Source organism: Serinus canaria, chromosome 24 (genome assembly GCF_022539315.1).
Source record: "Serinus canaria isolate serCan28SL12 chromosome 24, serCan2020, whole genome shotgun sequence".
NCBI lineage: Eukaryota > Metazoa > Chordata > Aves > Passeriformes > Fringillidae > Serinus > Serinus canaria.
In genome coordinates this window covers 1,941,801-1,957,893 of record NC_066337.1, presented here as the reverse complement: position 1 = coordinate 1,957,893, position 16,093 = coordinate 1,941,801, and the positions used below count along the sequence as shown (strand labels likewise).

The window sequence follows — 16,093 nt, the reverse complement described above, 5'->3', positions numbered from 1 at the left end:
GCCCCTCCGCCATAGCCAACCGCAGGCCGCCCCCAGCCCCAGCCCCAGCCCCCAGCCCCCAGCCCCCAGCCCCCAGCCCCAGGCCCTGCCCCTGCCCCTGCCCCTGCCCCTGCCCCAGGCCCAGGCCCAGCCCCTGCCCCCGCCCCTCGCGGTTCTGAGGCCCTCGGTTCGAGCCCCGCCTCTGGAGGAACGGGGGTGGAGGAACCGTGTCTGCCTCAGAGCATCCCCGAATCTGCCCCCTGAGCATCCCTGGAACACCCTACATACAGCCTCCCCGTGCAAGTCGCTCCCAAATATCCTTACAGCATCCCTGACCCCCTCCGCGTACCCCCTTACAACATCTCCTCACAGCATCCCCCCAAAGGCCTCCAAAGCACCTCCCCACAGGGTGACCCCAAAGCAGCTGCCTCACGAGCCTGCCTCCCTTAACGTCTCCCCAAAACTCCCTCAAAGCCTCTTTCTGTAGCATCCCCCAACCCCCCCTGTACCATCTCCCCATATCGCGTCTCCCCCAAAGCATCTCCCTCCCTCTGGGACAGGATGCTCGGAGGCATCGACCCCTTCCGGGGGTCAGGAGACCCCCGGGGGGTGGGCGATGGCTCACTGGGGGATGAGCCTGGCAGGGCTCGGGAGGGGGGTGGGAAGTGGCTCCGGGCATCCTGCCTCACATCCCGCTGCCCTATTCAGCGGTGCCCGGGGAACTAGCGCTAATTGGCATGGAGTTGGAATGAAGCCTGGATGCCACCGGGCTTCGCTTTAGAGCCTGGGAAGAGGGGAAAGAAAAAAAAAAGCGGGGTAGCTTTTTTGGGGCGGGGGTTCAGCTTTTCAAAATACCCTTCCTAAAGAAAACCCCAACTTAGCTGAATGGGATGTTCAGAGCCCAAAATCCCTTTGGATTGTCGGCGGAGGGGATGGCAAACCTCAGCTGGGCTCGATGGGGTGATGCCCCCCCACCCCAAGTGTGTCCCGGGAACTGGGAAAACATGGAACTGGGGGTCTGTAACCGGGGGAAAAAATTGCAAATCTGAGTGGTTTTTCCTCAAATAAATGTCAGCTCGAGGCCTCCGAGGAGGCGAAAGCCACCAGGACACAGGGCTCTATTGAGAAAAGAAAGAACAAAAAAAAAAAAAAAAAAAAAAAAAAAAGGGAAAAAAATAAATTAGCCGGGCGAAGCGCCAAGCCGGGAGCTCCGAGGGACGTGCCCGGAGTGGGGAAGCGGAGCAATTCGGGGGGCGAGCCTGCCCGAAATGTGGGGAGCGCCGGCTGCCCCGCGGGGCCACCCCGCTCCCCCCTGCCTGCTGCCGGTGACCTGGCTTCTGGCGCTGCACGCAGGTAGGGAGTTTTCCCTTTTTCCCCACCGTTTTCCCGTTTTTTCCATGGCTCTTGGGGATATCCAGATGGAGGGTGAGGGCCGGGGGGGTGACGAGGGTGGTGATGCCCTATGGGGGGGGTTGGAGGGAGGGTTGTTGCGCTGTCGAGCGTACCCTCTGCTTGGGAGCTGGGAAAAAAGGGGGTAAAATTGGAATGAAAACTGGGGAAAACACTTTTCTGGAGCCAAGCAGGTCCTGATGTGGGGTAGGATTTGGCACTGCCCCCACCCTGAGCTTCTCCCCAGTTCTTTTCCTTCCCTGGACCCCATTTTTTCCCAATTTTTTAGCATCTCCAAATATTTTCTCTCACCCATTCTTCAGCTTCCCTTAAAAAGTCATTTTTCATCCGATTTCTAGTCTAGCCTCATCCCACTGCAACCCTGGTTTTCTCCATCATTTTTTCTCTAAATTCTCACGTTTTGGAATTCAATGAGCCCCAAACCACCCCATCCCAGGTCTGGAGACACAGAAAATAATCTTCAACAATTTTGTTCCATTTTACCAAAGTTTGTGCCCAAAAGCAGCTCTGGGGAGGCCCCATTTCCCTTCAGATGGGGAGAATGGATGAAAAATAAAACTGACTGGGTTCTTTGCTGGCTTTGATTTAGACCCTAAAAACAGCCAGGGCTGTGGCGTGGACACCCCAAAAATACTGCAGGGCTTTAAAAAAAAAAAAAAAAAAAAAGGATTTGTGCCCCAAAATAGTGTGAAAATGAGGATTTTTGGTGGGCTTTTTCAACAAAAGCTGTTGATAGGAGATCTCCATCCCTAAGCCAAGGGTGCTGTAGGAAAATGAAACATTTCCTGATTTATTAATGAACACCCAAATTCTTGTTTATCCAGAGCAGAGAAAAAACAAGAAATAGGGTTAAAAAAGGGGAAGAAATAGTTAAAGAGTGGCGCACGGGGAGGGGGCAGGGATGCATTGAAGGCCACATCCCCATCCCATGCCTTGGCCTTCCCCGTGGGGTGAGGGATCCCCTAAATTTGGCGAGTCGGGGCATGTTTGTGGCGCTGCCGGGGAGGACAGACGGACGGACGCTGCATACCAATAGGTCCCATGACTTTTCGGGCTTGTTTAAGGCCTTTCTTGCTCCCGCTTCACCCAGCCCAGCTGGTTTTCCCACTCTCCCCTCCTCTTCAATATGGGGTTTGTTCGCTCTCGATGACAGTGTCCGTAGGGGGGCTCACGGATGGCACCTCTGGGATGCCAGGACGGGGATGCTAAGGTATTTTGGGGAGGGAGAATCTTTTGGAGAGTGCCCTCCCCCAGAAAATCATGGTTTTACACTTTTTCCCTGCCTTTTTTGGCTTAAAACCAGAGATGAGGAGCAATGCACGTGCATAGACTCTCGTGATGCAGTTTTGCATCTGAGGGGGCTTTGTCTGGACAGAAGCATCCAATGGGGAAGGGGGTGGGATACAAAATCCTTCCCCCCACCATTTTTGGGGGAATTAAGGTGTCTTTGCAAGGCATTGCACTGATCAGAGCACTGGCATCTCTCACTCTCAGGAAGTTTTTGCAGGGCAATGATAAAACTTTGCCAAGGGTTGCCTCGACCTGCCTCCCACCCCTGCATTTTTGTGAGTGATGTGTGCATTTTTGCAAAGGGTTGCATCGACCTGGCTGCAGGAGCACTCCCCCTGCATTTTTGGGGGTGATGGATGAATTTCTGCAAAGGGTTGCATTGACCCAGCTGCAAGAGAGCTCCTGCTCAAGCCCTGCACATTTTGGGGACACCACATGCATTTTTGCAGAACCTAGCAACAGGAAGTGTGCCATCCACTCCTCTCCTTGCATTTTTGGGGTGACGCATGCATTTTTGCAAGGTGTTGATTATGTTGACCTGGCTGCAGGAGCACTCCCACCCCCAATGCAGCTTTGGGGGGGCGATAATGCATCTTCACAGGGGGTTGTATTGACCAACCTCCCATGCCCAAAGCAATTTTGGGGGTGATTCCTTGATTTTTTTCATGTTGCATTGATCTTAGTGCAGGAGGGCTCCCACCCGTCATGCACTTTTGGGGTCACGCGTGCATCTTTGCAAAGGTTATGGAACCAAGCTGGGCACCTTGGGGGAACTCAGCACTGCTCCAGCTTGGGGTTTCCCTGTTTCCTCCATGCTCGGCACCCCGCTGTCTCTCCCCACACCCCAAGGTCTGCTGGCAGGGGTGAACATCACCAGCCCCACGCCGCTGGTGCGGGGCACGGCGGGCAAGGCGGCGCTGCTGTCGGTGCGCTATGCCAGCGCCAGCGCGGACAAGCCAGTGGTCAAGTGGCAGCTGAAGAGGGACAAACCCGTCACCGTCGTTCAGTCCATCGGCACCGAGATCATCGGCAACCTCCGGCCCGACTACCGCGACCGCATCCGCGTGCTGGAGAACGGCTCGCTGCTCATCAGCCCCCTGCAGCTGGCCGATGAAGGCGCTTACGAGGTGGAGGTGTCCATCACCGATGACACTTTCACCGGCGAGAAGACCATCAACCTCACGGTGGACAGTAAGGGCAAGGACATCCAGGGGAGACTGGGTTATCCATGGGATGTCTTCCCTGAGCATATACTGGGGGGGCTTTCTCCAGCTGGGAGGTGGTTTTGGGGGTTTCAGCCACCTCAAGTTGGTGGGGTTTTGATGTCTCTCTTCCTGCCCCCTGAGCCCATCCATCCCCTGAAATGTGGCATCACTGTGGTTCCTCTACTTGCCCACAGTTCCCATCTCAAAGCCACAAGTGCTGGTGGCCTCCTCAACGGTGCTGGAGCTCAGTGAGTTCTTCACCCTCAACTGCTCACACGAGAATGGCACCAAGCCCACCTACACCTGGCTGAAGGACGGGCGGCCGCTGAGCAACGACTCCCGCCTGCTGCTCTCCCCTGACCAGAAGATCCTCACCATCACCCGTGTTCTCATGGCCGACGATGACGTCTATAGCTGCCTGGTGGAGAACCCCATCAGCCATGGCCGCAGTGTCCCCGTGAAGCTCACTGTTTACCGTAAGCCACCCCTTCTCCCCTCTGGCACTCCCAGGTTTGGCCATCCCTTGCAGATGATTTCAGCTAAAATTTTTGGGGGGGTTTGTCCCCCCTCATTCCTCTCCTGCAGGCCGGAGCTCTCTCTACATCATCCTGTCCACGGGCGGCATCTTCCTTCTTGTCACCCTGGTGACAGTTTGTGCCTGCTGGAAACCCTCCAAGAAGTACGTGTGGTGATAACATGGGAGACAAAGGGGGTTGTCCCATCTTATCCCATCCTGTTTTTTCCCATTTCATCTCTTCCCATCCCATCTAGTCCTTACCATCCTATCTCATCTCGACACATCCTATCCCATGCTATGCCAAGATTTGCCATGCCCTGCCGTGCCCTGCCATGCCCTGCCATGCCATGCCATGCCATGCCATGCCATGCCATGCCATGCCATGCCATGCCATGCCATGCCATGCCATGCCATGCCATGCCATGCCATGCCATGCCATGCCATGCCATGATGTGCTGTCCCATCCCATCCCACCCCATCCCATCCCTGCAGTACTTGACCCCTCCCTGGATGAGCCACAGGCAGTTGCCGTGTTCCTCTAACATGATGCCAGTGCTGCCCCATCCATCCCCTGCCCCTTTCCAGGGAGAAGCGACAAGCAGAGACACAACCAACCTCTGACTACGCGGAGCAGGGCGAGGAGTGCCTGAAGCACGAGGGTGAGTGCCGGCCTGGCGTGGCAGCGGTGGGCTGGGGGGCACCAATGCTCCTGGCATGGTGAGCAGCACCTTGCTTCCACACAGCCGAGGGCATCCCACGGAGCGGCGAGCACGAGCGCAAGAACCCAGTGGCTTTGTACATCCTTAAAGATAAGGTGAGAGCCGGTAGCACCAGTAGCACCAGTAGCCGGTAGCACCAGTAGCACCAGTAGCACGCTGGCAGCGTCCCAGCACAGGGTCTCGCACACGTCCCACGATTTTCCCCTCTTGGCTTTCGGCAGGACTCGCCGGAGGCGGAGGAGGATTCACTGCCTGAACCCCGCGGCACGGTGGAGCCCGGCTACACCAGCTCGCCAGTACCAGCAGCCGGCCGCTCGCCGGGACCAGTGGGGCGCTCGACTCGCCGTTACCATCGCTCGCCAGCTCGCTCGCCCGCCTCGACGCGGACCCACAGGTCACCACCGGGCTCGCCGGCGCGGTCCCGCGGCGCTCCGCGGCTGCTGCGGACTGCCGGCGTGCACGTCATTCGGGAGCAGGAGGAGGCCAACGCCGTGGAGATCAGTGCCTGAGCAGGCGGACTGTGCGCGCTTCGGTGGCAGGGGGCAAGCGGCAGGGACACCAGCACGGCCACACTTCCACCACCGAGCGAGCGGGGACACCGGCACAGCCCTGCTCCCACCACTGGGCGTCATTCTGCTCGGCGTAAAGTCACTAATTTCCTATTGATCCCACCCAGAGCTCCCCTCTTCCGTCCCCCATCTTCCTGGGGCATCGCTTTAATGGCTTTCTCGCCGGGACGAGTGTGCACACGCGTGTGCAGAGAGAACATGCAATCAGTGCACGGAGAGAGCGTGCCAGAGGGTGCCTGGTGCATGCAGAGGGAGCCTTGGAGCACTGCACACGTGCATGGAGCGTGCAGGAGGGCACATGGACTGTGCACATAGGGGCGGGCACGAGGGTGTGCCGCAAGTGTGCGAAGGGGATGCACAGAGCATGCAAGAGAACACGCGGAGCCCTTGGAGAGAACACACACGGAGCGTGCAGCTAAGGCTGCAAAGAGTGTGCACAGAGCGTTTATGGAGTGTGCAGTGTCCACTGAGCCTGCACGGCCTTTGTGAGCGTGCCAGCCCTGCGTGTGTGTTCCAAGCGTGCACAGAGTGCTCAGAGTCCATGCAGAGAGCGCCCGTGCAGAGTGTGCAGGGAGTGTGGGGAGGGAGCATGCACACAGCATTTGCACAGGACATGCATGCAGCATGTGGTGAGTGTGCAAAGAGGGTGAGCACAGAGGGTGTGTGCAGTGCTTGCACGAAGCACACACAGAGCGTGCAGGGTGTGTGTGGAAAGAGTGTGCACAAAGCGAGCAGCTGAGTGTGCTCAGAGCATGTGCAGGAGTGAACCTGCAGTGCTGGCTGCACCTCCACATGTCTGGAGCCTGCAGTGAGTGTGCAAAGAGTGTGTGCTGTGCTTGCACAGGGTGTGTGTGGTGCTTGTGGAGAGAGCCAGCACACAGCAGCTGAGCATGCTTGGAGCATGCATATGCACACGGGGAGCACACACACTGCACGCCCAGCGTCCCTGCATGCACACATGTGTGCAAGAGCACGGAGCCTGCCTGCCATGGCACAGCCCCCATGCATGGAGCAGGACATGCACTGGCACACAAGCTCACCCAAGGGCACAACACACATCAGGCGGTCTAAACAGGGGGCTCCCTCCTGGCCCCCAGCTCCCCAGCTGCAATGTCCCCTAAACGTGGGCTGGAAGCCCCAGTCCAAGCATTGCCCCTTTGCCATGGTAGGATTTTCTGTGAAAATCCCCCGGTTTTGGGGCACACAGCACTGTCTCTCCCCAAGCCTTCACGGGAAATAGGTTTAGGATGAAAAGCAGAGAGCGGCCGGCCAAGCAAGCCGGGCCCTGGGGCTCCCGGGGTGGGTGCCGGGGCACCCCGGAGTGCTCGGGGTGCACTACTAACCAATAAACTAAACGTACTACCCATCTGGTGGTGGCACCCTTGGGTGTCTTTGTGGGACAGGGGTCCCCCAGGGTGGGGGGGACACATGAGAAGTGGCTGACAGGTAAGACCACACAAACCCGAGACACCTGGCTGGCACTCAAACTGGCACTTTAATGCATGGGAGGCCCTGGGCTGTTCCCTCTGGTACCTACTGATGGCATCCTCAGCTGAGAGCCCGTTTATTCTTAATTTGTCTTCCTCTGAACATGGTGAAGGAAAAGGGGAATTTGTTCTGACTAATTAAATTCATTAACCACTGGTGTCCCCCACTCTACTGTCTCTGAGTGCTGCCAGTGCCACGGTGGCCGGGCACTCCCACTGCCCCAGGATGGCTGAGATGTTTGTGTTCACCGTCACCTTCCCCCCCTCGGCATTTCCCGGCCCCCGCATCCGGCTATTGTACCCCCCCATCCGGGGCCGGATCCAGCCCCGGTGCAGGCGGGAGGAACCGGGATTTCGGGAGGAAACGGGAAGGCTGGCCAGGGCCGGCATGGCGGGCGGCTGGGAGACAGCGCTGGGCCTGGGGCTCTGCCTCGCCGCCCTGCACCGCGGAGGTGAGTGCAGCCCACGGGGGCCAAAACCCACTTAACCCTGCCCCACCCTGGATCTCAGACCATGCCCACTTGGGGCACCTACTGGCATTCCCCCACCTCCTTCTAACCCGACAGGCTGCCGCCTCCCCAGCGTCACCACGGCACCCCAAACTGCAGCTGGTAAGGACACCTGGTGGGTGGGTGATGCAGGTGGGGAGACACCAGAAAATCCTGTTCCCCCCACCCACAGTGTGCCCTCCCCACCACAGTGCTGCGGGACAATTTCCGCCTGCAGCCGGGGGATTTGGTGACCACAGCGGGACAGGCGTTGGAGCTGGATTGTGTCCCCCCCTCGGGGTACCCCGAACCCTACATTACCTGGAAGAAGGACGGGGTGACCTTGGACCTGGTAGGTGGCAGGTACACAGTCACCAAGGGGAAGTTGCAGGTGGCATCAGCACAACGGAGCGACTCAGGTCTCTACATCTGTGTGGCGGCCAATGCAGCAGGCAAGAGGGAGAGCCGGGGTGCCCGCGTCTCTGTGCTGGGTAAGCCAAGGGTCTCCCCCAGGTGGTGGGCATGTCACACCCAGCCATGCTGCTATGTCCTTGATGTCCCCCTGCAGAGAAGCCAAGCATCATGCGGCACCCAAGCGATGCCATGGCAGTGCCTGGCAGCACTGTGGAGCTGGGTTGCAGCGCCCGAGGTGACCCAGCACCACAGGTGCAATGGCATAAGGAGCACGGAGACCTGCCCTGGGCCAGGTAGGTGGTGGCAGGGGGGAGAGGTCCCATCCCTGGTGTGGGGATGAGGCTGATGGAGAGCTGGTGACCCACAGGCACGAGGTGGACCGGGAGAACACTCTGCGCCTCTATGCCGTGACGTCCGCCGATGCCGGCGCGTACGTGTGCACAGCGCAGAGCCAGCTGGGCACCGCCGCCGCCACCACCTTCCTGCACGTGCAGGGTCAGTGCTGGGACCTCTGTGACTCCACACCACAGGCACCCAGGGCCATCTTGGGGTTCATGCAAGGGGATCCACCTGACAGGGTTCATCTAAGGGGTTCATCCAAGGGCAGGCTGTCCATGGGGGTCAATCCAAGCGCAGGCTGTCCATGGGGGTCCATCCAAGGCCATCCATCATCCATCAAATAAAGTCCATCCAGCTGAGTCATTTGAGGGGATCCATCAAAGGGAGAACTCCAGAGGTATGTCCATCTACACACATCCATCCAAGAAGGTCCATATAAGTGAAACCATCTAAGGAAATGCATTGAGGTGGGAGTTCATCCAAAGGGATTCTATCAAGATCACCCACCTAAAGGGGATCCAGCCAACCTGGTTCCTCCCAGGGGATCCATTTATGGGGATCTATGGAAGGTGGAAGTACATTAAAGGGGGATACAACAAGAAATATCCATCCAAAGGGTCCATCTAAGAGGAACATCATGGAGGGGTGCATCATGGGATCCCCTCCCATGTCGCCAGGGGCAGCACATCAAAGGCGGCCCCTCCAAGAGGGGTCCATTCAAGACAAACCCATCAAAGGGTGTCTGTCCAAAAGGGTTCATATGAGTGAGTCCATCCAGGTAGACATCAGGATCTCTGTGTGTAGGTATCTGAGGGGGGTGTCTGGGCAGGTGCCTGGGGACCTTGGTCCAGCCTGGTGCTGCTATTTGCCTTCTCCTGCCTCACAGACCGGCCAGCCACAGGCCAGCAGGACACTGCCCCCCGGGACCTGCTGGCCGTGCGGCTGCACCTGGACAATGGCACTGCACTGCCCACTGCCGCTGTCCAGCTCCGCTGGCAGGTTGGTGTGATGCCACTCCCCGGGGAAGGGGGGGACACATCCCCGTGTCCCACCTTAATTTGGGATCCTTCCCATCTCCTTCAGATGCTGATGCCGGTGCCGCTGCCCGTGGGCTACGTGGTGCTGTACCGCAGCCTGCTCCCGGTCGCCACCTCCTGGGTCCAGCACGATGCAGGCAGGGAGCTCAGCGCCATCATCCCTGCGCTCCGCAGGGGCTACAAGTACGAGTTCAAGGTCCGACCCTACACCGGAGGGACCCAGGGCTCAGACAGCAACAGCAGGCACCTCTGGATACCCGAGGAAGGTGCGTCATGTGTCCCCTGGGCTGTCTGGGTAGAGGATGGGGAGGTCAGCTGGGGGTCCCAGGGGTCTCAGCATCCCTGTCCCGGCAGTGCCAAGTGCAGCGCCCCAGCGTGTCACCGTCAGCCAGGCTGAGGCAGGGAACGGCACTGTGGTCGTGAGCTGGGAGCCACCTCCTCCTGAAGCACACAACGGCATCATCCGGGGCTACCAGGTTTGGGGCAGTGGGGCAAGGGGCCAGGGCTGGGGTCTTCTGGCCAAGGAGGGTCAATCCAAGGGGATCCATCCAAAAAGGGAGCCTGTCAAAGGTGGGATCTATCCAAGGGGGGCACCATCCAAGGAGTCTGTCCAGGAGGGGGCTCATCCAAAAGGGCCAACCAAAGGGGAAGTCCCACCCAGGGCATCTGTCTAGTGGCATCCAAGAGAGTTCATGCAAAGGAGTCCAGCTAGGGGATTCAGAGAAGGGGTCCATCCAAAGGGGGGGTCCATCAGTGGGGGTCCATCCAAGAAGTTTTCACCCAAGGAGGTCCATCCTAGGGGCATGGAAGGGAGCCCATCCAAAGGAGTCGTTCCAAGGGGAGTCCATCAAGAAGATTTATCTAAGAGGACCCATCTAAGTGAATTGGTCCATGGGGGATCCATCAATGGGAGTCTGTCAAGGGATGTTCATCTGAAGGAGTCTGTCCAAGGGGGTCCATCAAGGCTAATGGTCTAAGGGGACACATCCTCTTGGTGTCTGCCAGGTCTGGTCAATGGGTGAGGGCTGGCAGCATCCCACCAACAGGACAGTGGACGGAGCCACCCGCCACCTGGAAACCCTGCTCCCACACCCCGGGGCCGAATTCTGTGTCCAGGTGGCAGCTTTCAACAGCGCAGGGCTGGGGGTCCCCAGCAATGCCACGTGTGGAGTCCTGGGTAGGAGATGGAGAGCAAGGTGGGGCGTGGGTGGGGGTCAAGGTGGTGACATGAAGTGACACTGTTGGGACCCTTGTAGGACTGGCAGCAGGGAGCAGCAGGGTGGTGCAGGCACTGCAGCAGCCTGCTGTCATCGCAGCTGCTGGTTCCATGCTCTGGCTGGCCTTACTCGCCCTCCTCCTCCTCCTCTGCCAGCGCCGTGCCAGCCAGGACGCTGCAGCTCGCCACAGGTGAGAGGCCATGGAGTGGGGGACACAGCAGGTCCCTGGTGTGGTGGGGGTTGATGCACTGACAGCACCTCTTGCCCTGCAGGCTGGTGGCTGGTGACTCTCCGTGGCTTGGTGGCCCCTGGAAACCCAGCTGTGCCCCCCGAAACCTCAGCAGCAGCAGCAGCCTCAGCAGCCGGCTTCTGGGCAGTGATGGCAGGGACCCCCACCCCTCCAGTGAGCCCTGTGGAGACTGGTGTCCCCACCCACTGCCATGGGACCTCCACCCCCAAGTGAACACTAGGGTTGGGACCCCCACCTAGTGCCACAGAGCCCCCACTCTCTGCCATGGAACCCCCCACCAGTACTATGGGACCCTCATCCATCCCATGTGATGCCATTGGGTCCCCACCCAGTTCCATGGAACCCTGACCTGCTGCAACAGGACCCCCAGCCCAGGCCTAGGACCCCCACAGAGTACCATGGGACCAGCAAAGTGTACCAAGACCCCCACCCTATGCCAGGGACCCCCAGTGCCATGGGGGTTCCCCATTGGTGTTCCCCGTTGTCTGTCTGCAGGCAGCGAGGACACACAGACCCAAGGACAGAGGAGACGGGGGACACATGGCCTCATGGGTGCCCTGACCTCTCTTATTCTTACAGCCCTCTCCTTGGAGCCGCCGAGCCTTGGCCCCCCCACGCCCCCCATCCACAGCAGCCTCCGTGGGGGACACCCACCACCCCTTGGGGACATGGGGTGCTGCAGTGGGGGGCACCCCGGGGTGCATTCCTCACCCAGCAGCCCAAACCCTGCACCCTGGGAGCGTGTTCGCAAGAGAGGTGGGTGTGGGGGGCACATGGGGGGACAGGGGGGACACCAGGGTGATGGCCCATGGCTCTGTGTCCCTCACTCCCCTCACAGAGCTGCACCAAGTGCACAGCACCCCGGTGCTCGTAGCTGGCACCAGCCACACCCCTGTCACTGGAACTGGAGGCGAGTGGGGGACAGATTTTGGGCTGGCAGCCAGGCAGCCTCAGCAAAGGGGACACGAGGGTGACACCAACGCTGCCATGATGGACAGCAGGGACCCACGGCTACCAGTCTTCAGCTCTCCAAAACCACATCGGGGCTGCACCTCTCTGGCCTCTGGTGTAACCACGTCACCAGTGACACCCCCGAGACCACCCCATGCCTGGCACCCCCCAGTGACACGGTGAGTCTGGGTGTCCCCATCCATGTGGGTGCCCTGCAACCCAACCCTTTGCTGCAAAACCCAGCATGTCCCTTGCACCTGCAGGTCCCCGACCTTCGTGTGCCCCAGGGACACATCTCTGGTCACCAGGCATCCCAAGGACACATCCCCAGTCACTGGGATCCCCAGGGACATGTCCCCAGTCACTGAGAGCCCCAGGGGTGTGTCACTGGCCACCAGGAACCCTAGGGACGTGTCCTTGGTCACTGAGCAGCCCAAGGACATGTTCCTGGACAGCAGGCATCCCAAGGATGTGTCCTCAGTCACCAGGACCCCCAGGAACATGTCACCAGCCACCAGGCACCACAAGGATCCATCACCAGCTACCAAGCACCAGAGGGACACAGTCTTGGCCACCAGGCAGCCTGAGGACACCTCCCTGGTCACCAGGTGCCCCAGAGACCCATTACCAGTAGCCAAGTGCCAGAGGGACATCTCACTGTCCACCAGTCACCCCAAGGACATGTCCCCAGCCAGCAGGCACCCAAAGGACACATCCCCAGGCACAAGGCTCCCCAGGGAGATGTCACCAGGCACGAGACTCCCCAAGGAGATGTCCCCAGCCACTAGGCACTGCAGGGACAAGTTCCTGGCCTCCAGGTATGCCAAGGACATGTCCCCAGCCAACGAGTACCCCAGGGAGCCATCACAGGTGACCATGCATACAAGGGACATGTCCCTGTGCAGCAGGTCCCCTGTAAACACGTCATCAGCCTTGAGGCATCCCAACAACATATTGCCAGCCAGTGGGCCCCCCAGGGTCACATCCCCATCCAGCAGGCACCCTGAAGAGATGTCAACAGTCCCCGAGCACCTCAGAGACAAGTTCTTGGACACCAGGTACTCTGAGGACATACCTCAGGCCACCAGGAACCCCAGGGACCCATCACTGGTGACCATGCACACAAGGGACATGTCCCTGTGCAGCAGGTACCCTGAAAGCATGTCACCAGCAGTAAGGCACCCAAGGGACACATCTCCAGCCACCAGGCATCCCGAAGAGGTGTCTCCAGTCACTGGTCACCAGAAGGACGTGTTCTTGGACACCAGGTAAGCCAAGGACATGTCCCCAACCCCCAGCCACACCTGGAACATGTCACTGGAGGCCAGGCACTCAAGGGACATATTCCTGGCTACCAGGTACACCGAGGACATGTCCCTGGCCACTGGGCGCCTCTCGCCAGCACTCAGCGACGGGGTCCTCACCCAACAGCAGGTGGCTGAGGTCCTGGAGATGGACCAGGACACTACCTGCTGCAGGTATTCCCCATCCCCCTGGGACACTCCCATGATTGCTGCATCCCCTGGTGCCAGCAGTACCCCCACTGTGTTCCCCACAGACCCCCGGCACCGACCACACCACGGTCCTTCTCACCGCCACACACCTACGGCTACATCTATGGGCCACCAGCCTCTGAGCTGGGTGAGGAGGAGGAGGAAGAAGAGGAGGAGGAAGAGGAGGAGGAGGAGGAAGAGCACACAGCAACGGGGGGCTCACCAGGAGGGTCGCTGCTGAACGGCTGGGGGTCTGTCTCAGAGGACAACTTTGCCAGCACCCGCTGCAGCTTGGTGAGCTCCTGCGACGGCTCCTTCCTCCTGGATGCCAGCTTTGCCCGGGCACTGGCCTTGGCTGTCGATGGCCTCTGCTACAGCCTTGAGGACACTGACGGGGCCTACGGGGGTGAGTGAAGGTCCCTGGATGCCCTCTCTGACCCCGAGCATTGTCACCTCCTCAAGTGTGGAAACCCAGGGCACCAGGAATATTTCTCTGTCTGCTCTGGGGTGCCCTGACCCCCAGGGCAGCACTGACTCTGACCCTCATTCATGGAGAAAGTTTCTCAGACTCCAAGATAGACTGGAACCCACAAAAGCGTGAAATAGATTATAGAGAGCAGTGTGGGTGTGTCACTGGGTGAGAAAATGAGGGTTTAGGATTTTTAGTGTGCTGTGGATGGAAGCAAGATGGAGGGCACAGGGTGCTGTCCTGGGTTTCTTCTTCATGCTGCTTCTTCCTCCTTCTCCAAGGGTTTGGGTGGCATTTTGTAATTGGGCAGGAAAGTCCCCATTGCAGCTCTGTGGGATCAGTTACTGGGTTAAAAGGAAAATAATCCAGGTGTCAGCTCTTAATTGGATAGTTTAGTCTTAAAAGACCTTGGAACAAGAGATTGTTGCCATTTTGTGCCTTCTAATGAAAAGCTGGCGAACTCACAGCAGTGAAACTGTTTTACTGATAAATAATAAACACCTGAGTCCTGACATGAACTACTGTCTCAAGTGCCTTCAATCCAGACCCAGAGAAACCCACAGCTGGACCCCCCACACTCAAGGAAGATGGCTCCATCGGGACACCATGGTGATGCCACCATCTCTTGCCTTCTTCCCTGCAGGTCCCTCACCACCACCATCACCCTTGGAGCGGGTCTTCCCACCCGGAGTCCACTCTGCCACCTGGGACTGGTGGAAAGTGCTGGAGGTTCCACAGAGAACCAGGACAGAGGCAGCCGTGAACAGCAGCTCACAGAATGGTGCGCAGTGCCCCAATACCAGGGTGGGGGGCACTGGGGGTGGTGAGGTGTTGCAGGGTGTTGAGAAATGTTTCTTTTTCTTTCCAGGTGGCCAAGGGTCAGGGATTGGCAGTCCCTTGGCCAGGGGAAGGTGGTGAGCTGCGGACAGGAGGGACAGGAGCGTGGCAATTCCCAGGGCGCAGGATGCAGCAAGGCCAGACCCCTTGGCTCAGCTAAAATCCAGCTTTATTAGGCAGCTCTCCAAACAGGGGCTCTTTACTAGGAAAAGCCACCCACAAAGGGTGGGTGGCACCTAGGTGGGTGGGTGTCCCTACTTATTCAGCGTTCTTGTCCTTCCCAAGTGTCCTCCTTCTTCCACAGTGTCCCCATCCCTCCTCAGCATCCCCACCCCTTCCCAAATTCTTCATTTCTCCCCAGCATCCTCGTCTTCATCAAGAGTCTGCATCCCTCCAAGTGTCCTTGTCTTCCCTCAGTGTCCTGCTCCTTCACCAGCATCCTCATCCCCCCTAACTATCCTTCTCCAGCCCAAGCACTGTTGTCCACCCCATGTCCTTGTCTTTCCCTAGGGCTCTTGACCCCCTAACCATCCCCATTCCCACTGACTATTCCCATTCCTTCCAACTGTCCTTGTGATCTCTGATAGTCACGTCCTTTCTGATCATCCTTGTCCCACCTTTTCTACCATTGTCTCTCCCCAATGTTCTCATCCTTCCCAAGACACCTGAGTGGCCTTGTGCTCCCTCTAAATGTCCTTGTCCCTCCTAATCATCCTCATTCCCAGGCTTCTCAGCCCTCCTGAGTGTCCTCATCTTTCATCAGTTGTTTTGTCCCTCATGCCAAGTGTCCCCACTGTCCTCATCCCCCTGCAACCATCCTCCTTGTCCCTTAGCACTGTCCTTGTCCCTCCCAAGCCATCTTGTTTTTCTCTTCCTCCCAGCAATCCTCAATCCCCGAGAAATCCTTGTCCTTCCTCCACGTCCTCCTCCCTCCAGGCATCCTTGTCCCCCAGCTTCCTTGTCCCTCACCAGCACCCTCATCCATCTGCTGTGTCCTTGTCCCCCCCATGTAATCTTGTCCTCCACCAACTGTCCCCTTCCTTTTCAACCACCTCATCCCTCTCAGATGTCCTTGTCCTTTCCCAGCATCCTTGTTCCTCCCAGCTGTCCTTGTCTCCAGAATCCTTGTCCCACTTAAGCATCTTCCTCAACCCCCCACCGCCCTCCTTCCTCTTCTGCTCATCTGTCCCAACGGTTTCTGTCCCCAGGGTTCATGCCCTTCCTTGAGCATCTTCCTTGTCCCTTCGAGCATCTTTGTCCCTCCCCAGGGTCCTCATTCCTTGTGAATTCCTTGCCCCACCCCAAGAATCCCTGTCCCCCCTCACTCTGACGCCCGCTGGCCGCGATCTCTGTGTAACCTTATTTCCGCAGAGCCACTCAGAAATTAAAGAACATCCCTGTGCCCTGTGTTCCCATCCCCAT

The 16,093-nt window shown here is 58.6% G+C and overlaps 2 protein-coding genes across 5 annotated transcripts; both read left to right on the top strand.

Moving 5' to 3' along the window:
- The first annotated feature begins 1,210 nt into the window (after positions 1 to 1,210).
- On the top strand, positions 1,211 to 5,632 carry HEPACAM (hepatic and glial cell adhesion molecule). The gene is made up of 7 exons (XM_009097802.4): positions 1,211 to 1,332; positions 3,529 to 3,870; positions 4,079 to 4,360; positions 4,470 to 4,563; positions 4,987 to 5,060; positions 5,145 to 5,215; positions 5,342 to 5,632. The coding sequence occupies exons 1-7, from the start codon at positions 1,248 to 1,250 to the stop codon at positions 5,627 to 5,629; spliced, it is 1,236 nt and encodes a 411-aa protein (XP_009096050.1). The 5' UTR covers positions 1,211 to 1,247; the 3' UTR covers positions 5,630 to 5,632.
- A 1,779-nt stretch (positions 5,633 to 7,411) lies between these two features.
- On the top strand, positions 7,412 to 16,086 carry ROBO4 (roundabout guidance receptor 4). Of its 4 annotated transcripts, none has more exons than XM_050983630.1 (20): positions 7,412 to 7,628; positions 7,743 to 7,787; positions 7,877 to 8,155; positions 8,233 to 8,371; positions 8,446 to 8,573; positions 9,304 to 9,416; positions 9,501 to 9,720; positions 9,809 to 9,930; positions 10,460 to 10,631; positions 10,711 to 10,861; positions 10,944 to 11,074; positions 11,501 to 11,677; positions 11,760 to 12,051; positions 12,331 to 12,690; positions 12,778 to 12,930; positions 13,018 to 13,140; positions 13,231 to 13,350; positions 13,431 to 13,771; positions 14,478 to 14,615; positions 14,703 to 16,086. In XM_050983630.1, exons 1-20 carry the CDS (start codon positions 7,412 to 7,414, stop codon positions 14,750 to 14,752), a joined length of 3,471 nt encoding a protein of 1,156 aa, XP_050839587.1. In that variant the 3' UTR covers positions 14,753 to 16,086. The 4 variants fall into 4 exon arrangements, with proteins under 4 accessions (XP_050839587.1, XP_050839586.1, XP_050839585.1 ...); XM_050983629.1 differs by having other exon boundaries at positions 12,136 to 12,690; positions 12,781 to 12,930; XM_050983628.1 differs by having other exon boundaries at positions 12,136 to 12,690; positions 13,021 to 13,140.
- The last annotated feature ends 7 nt before the right edge of the window (positions 16,087 to 16,093 follow it).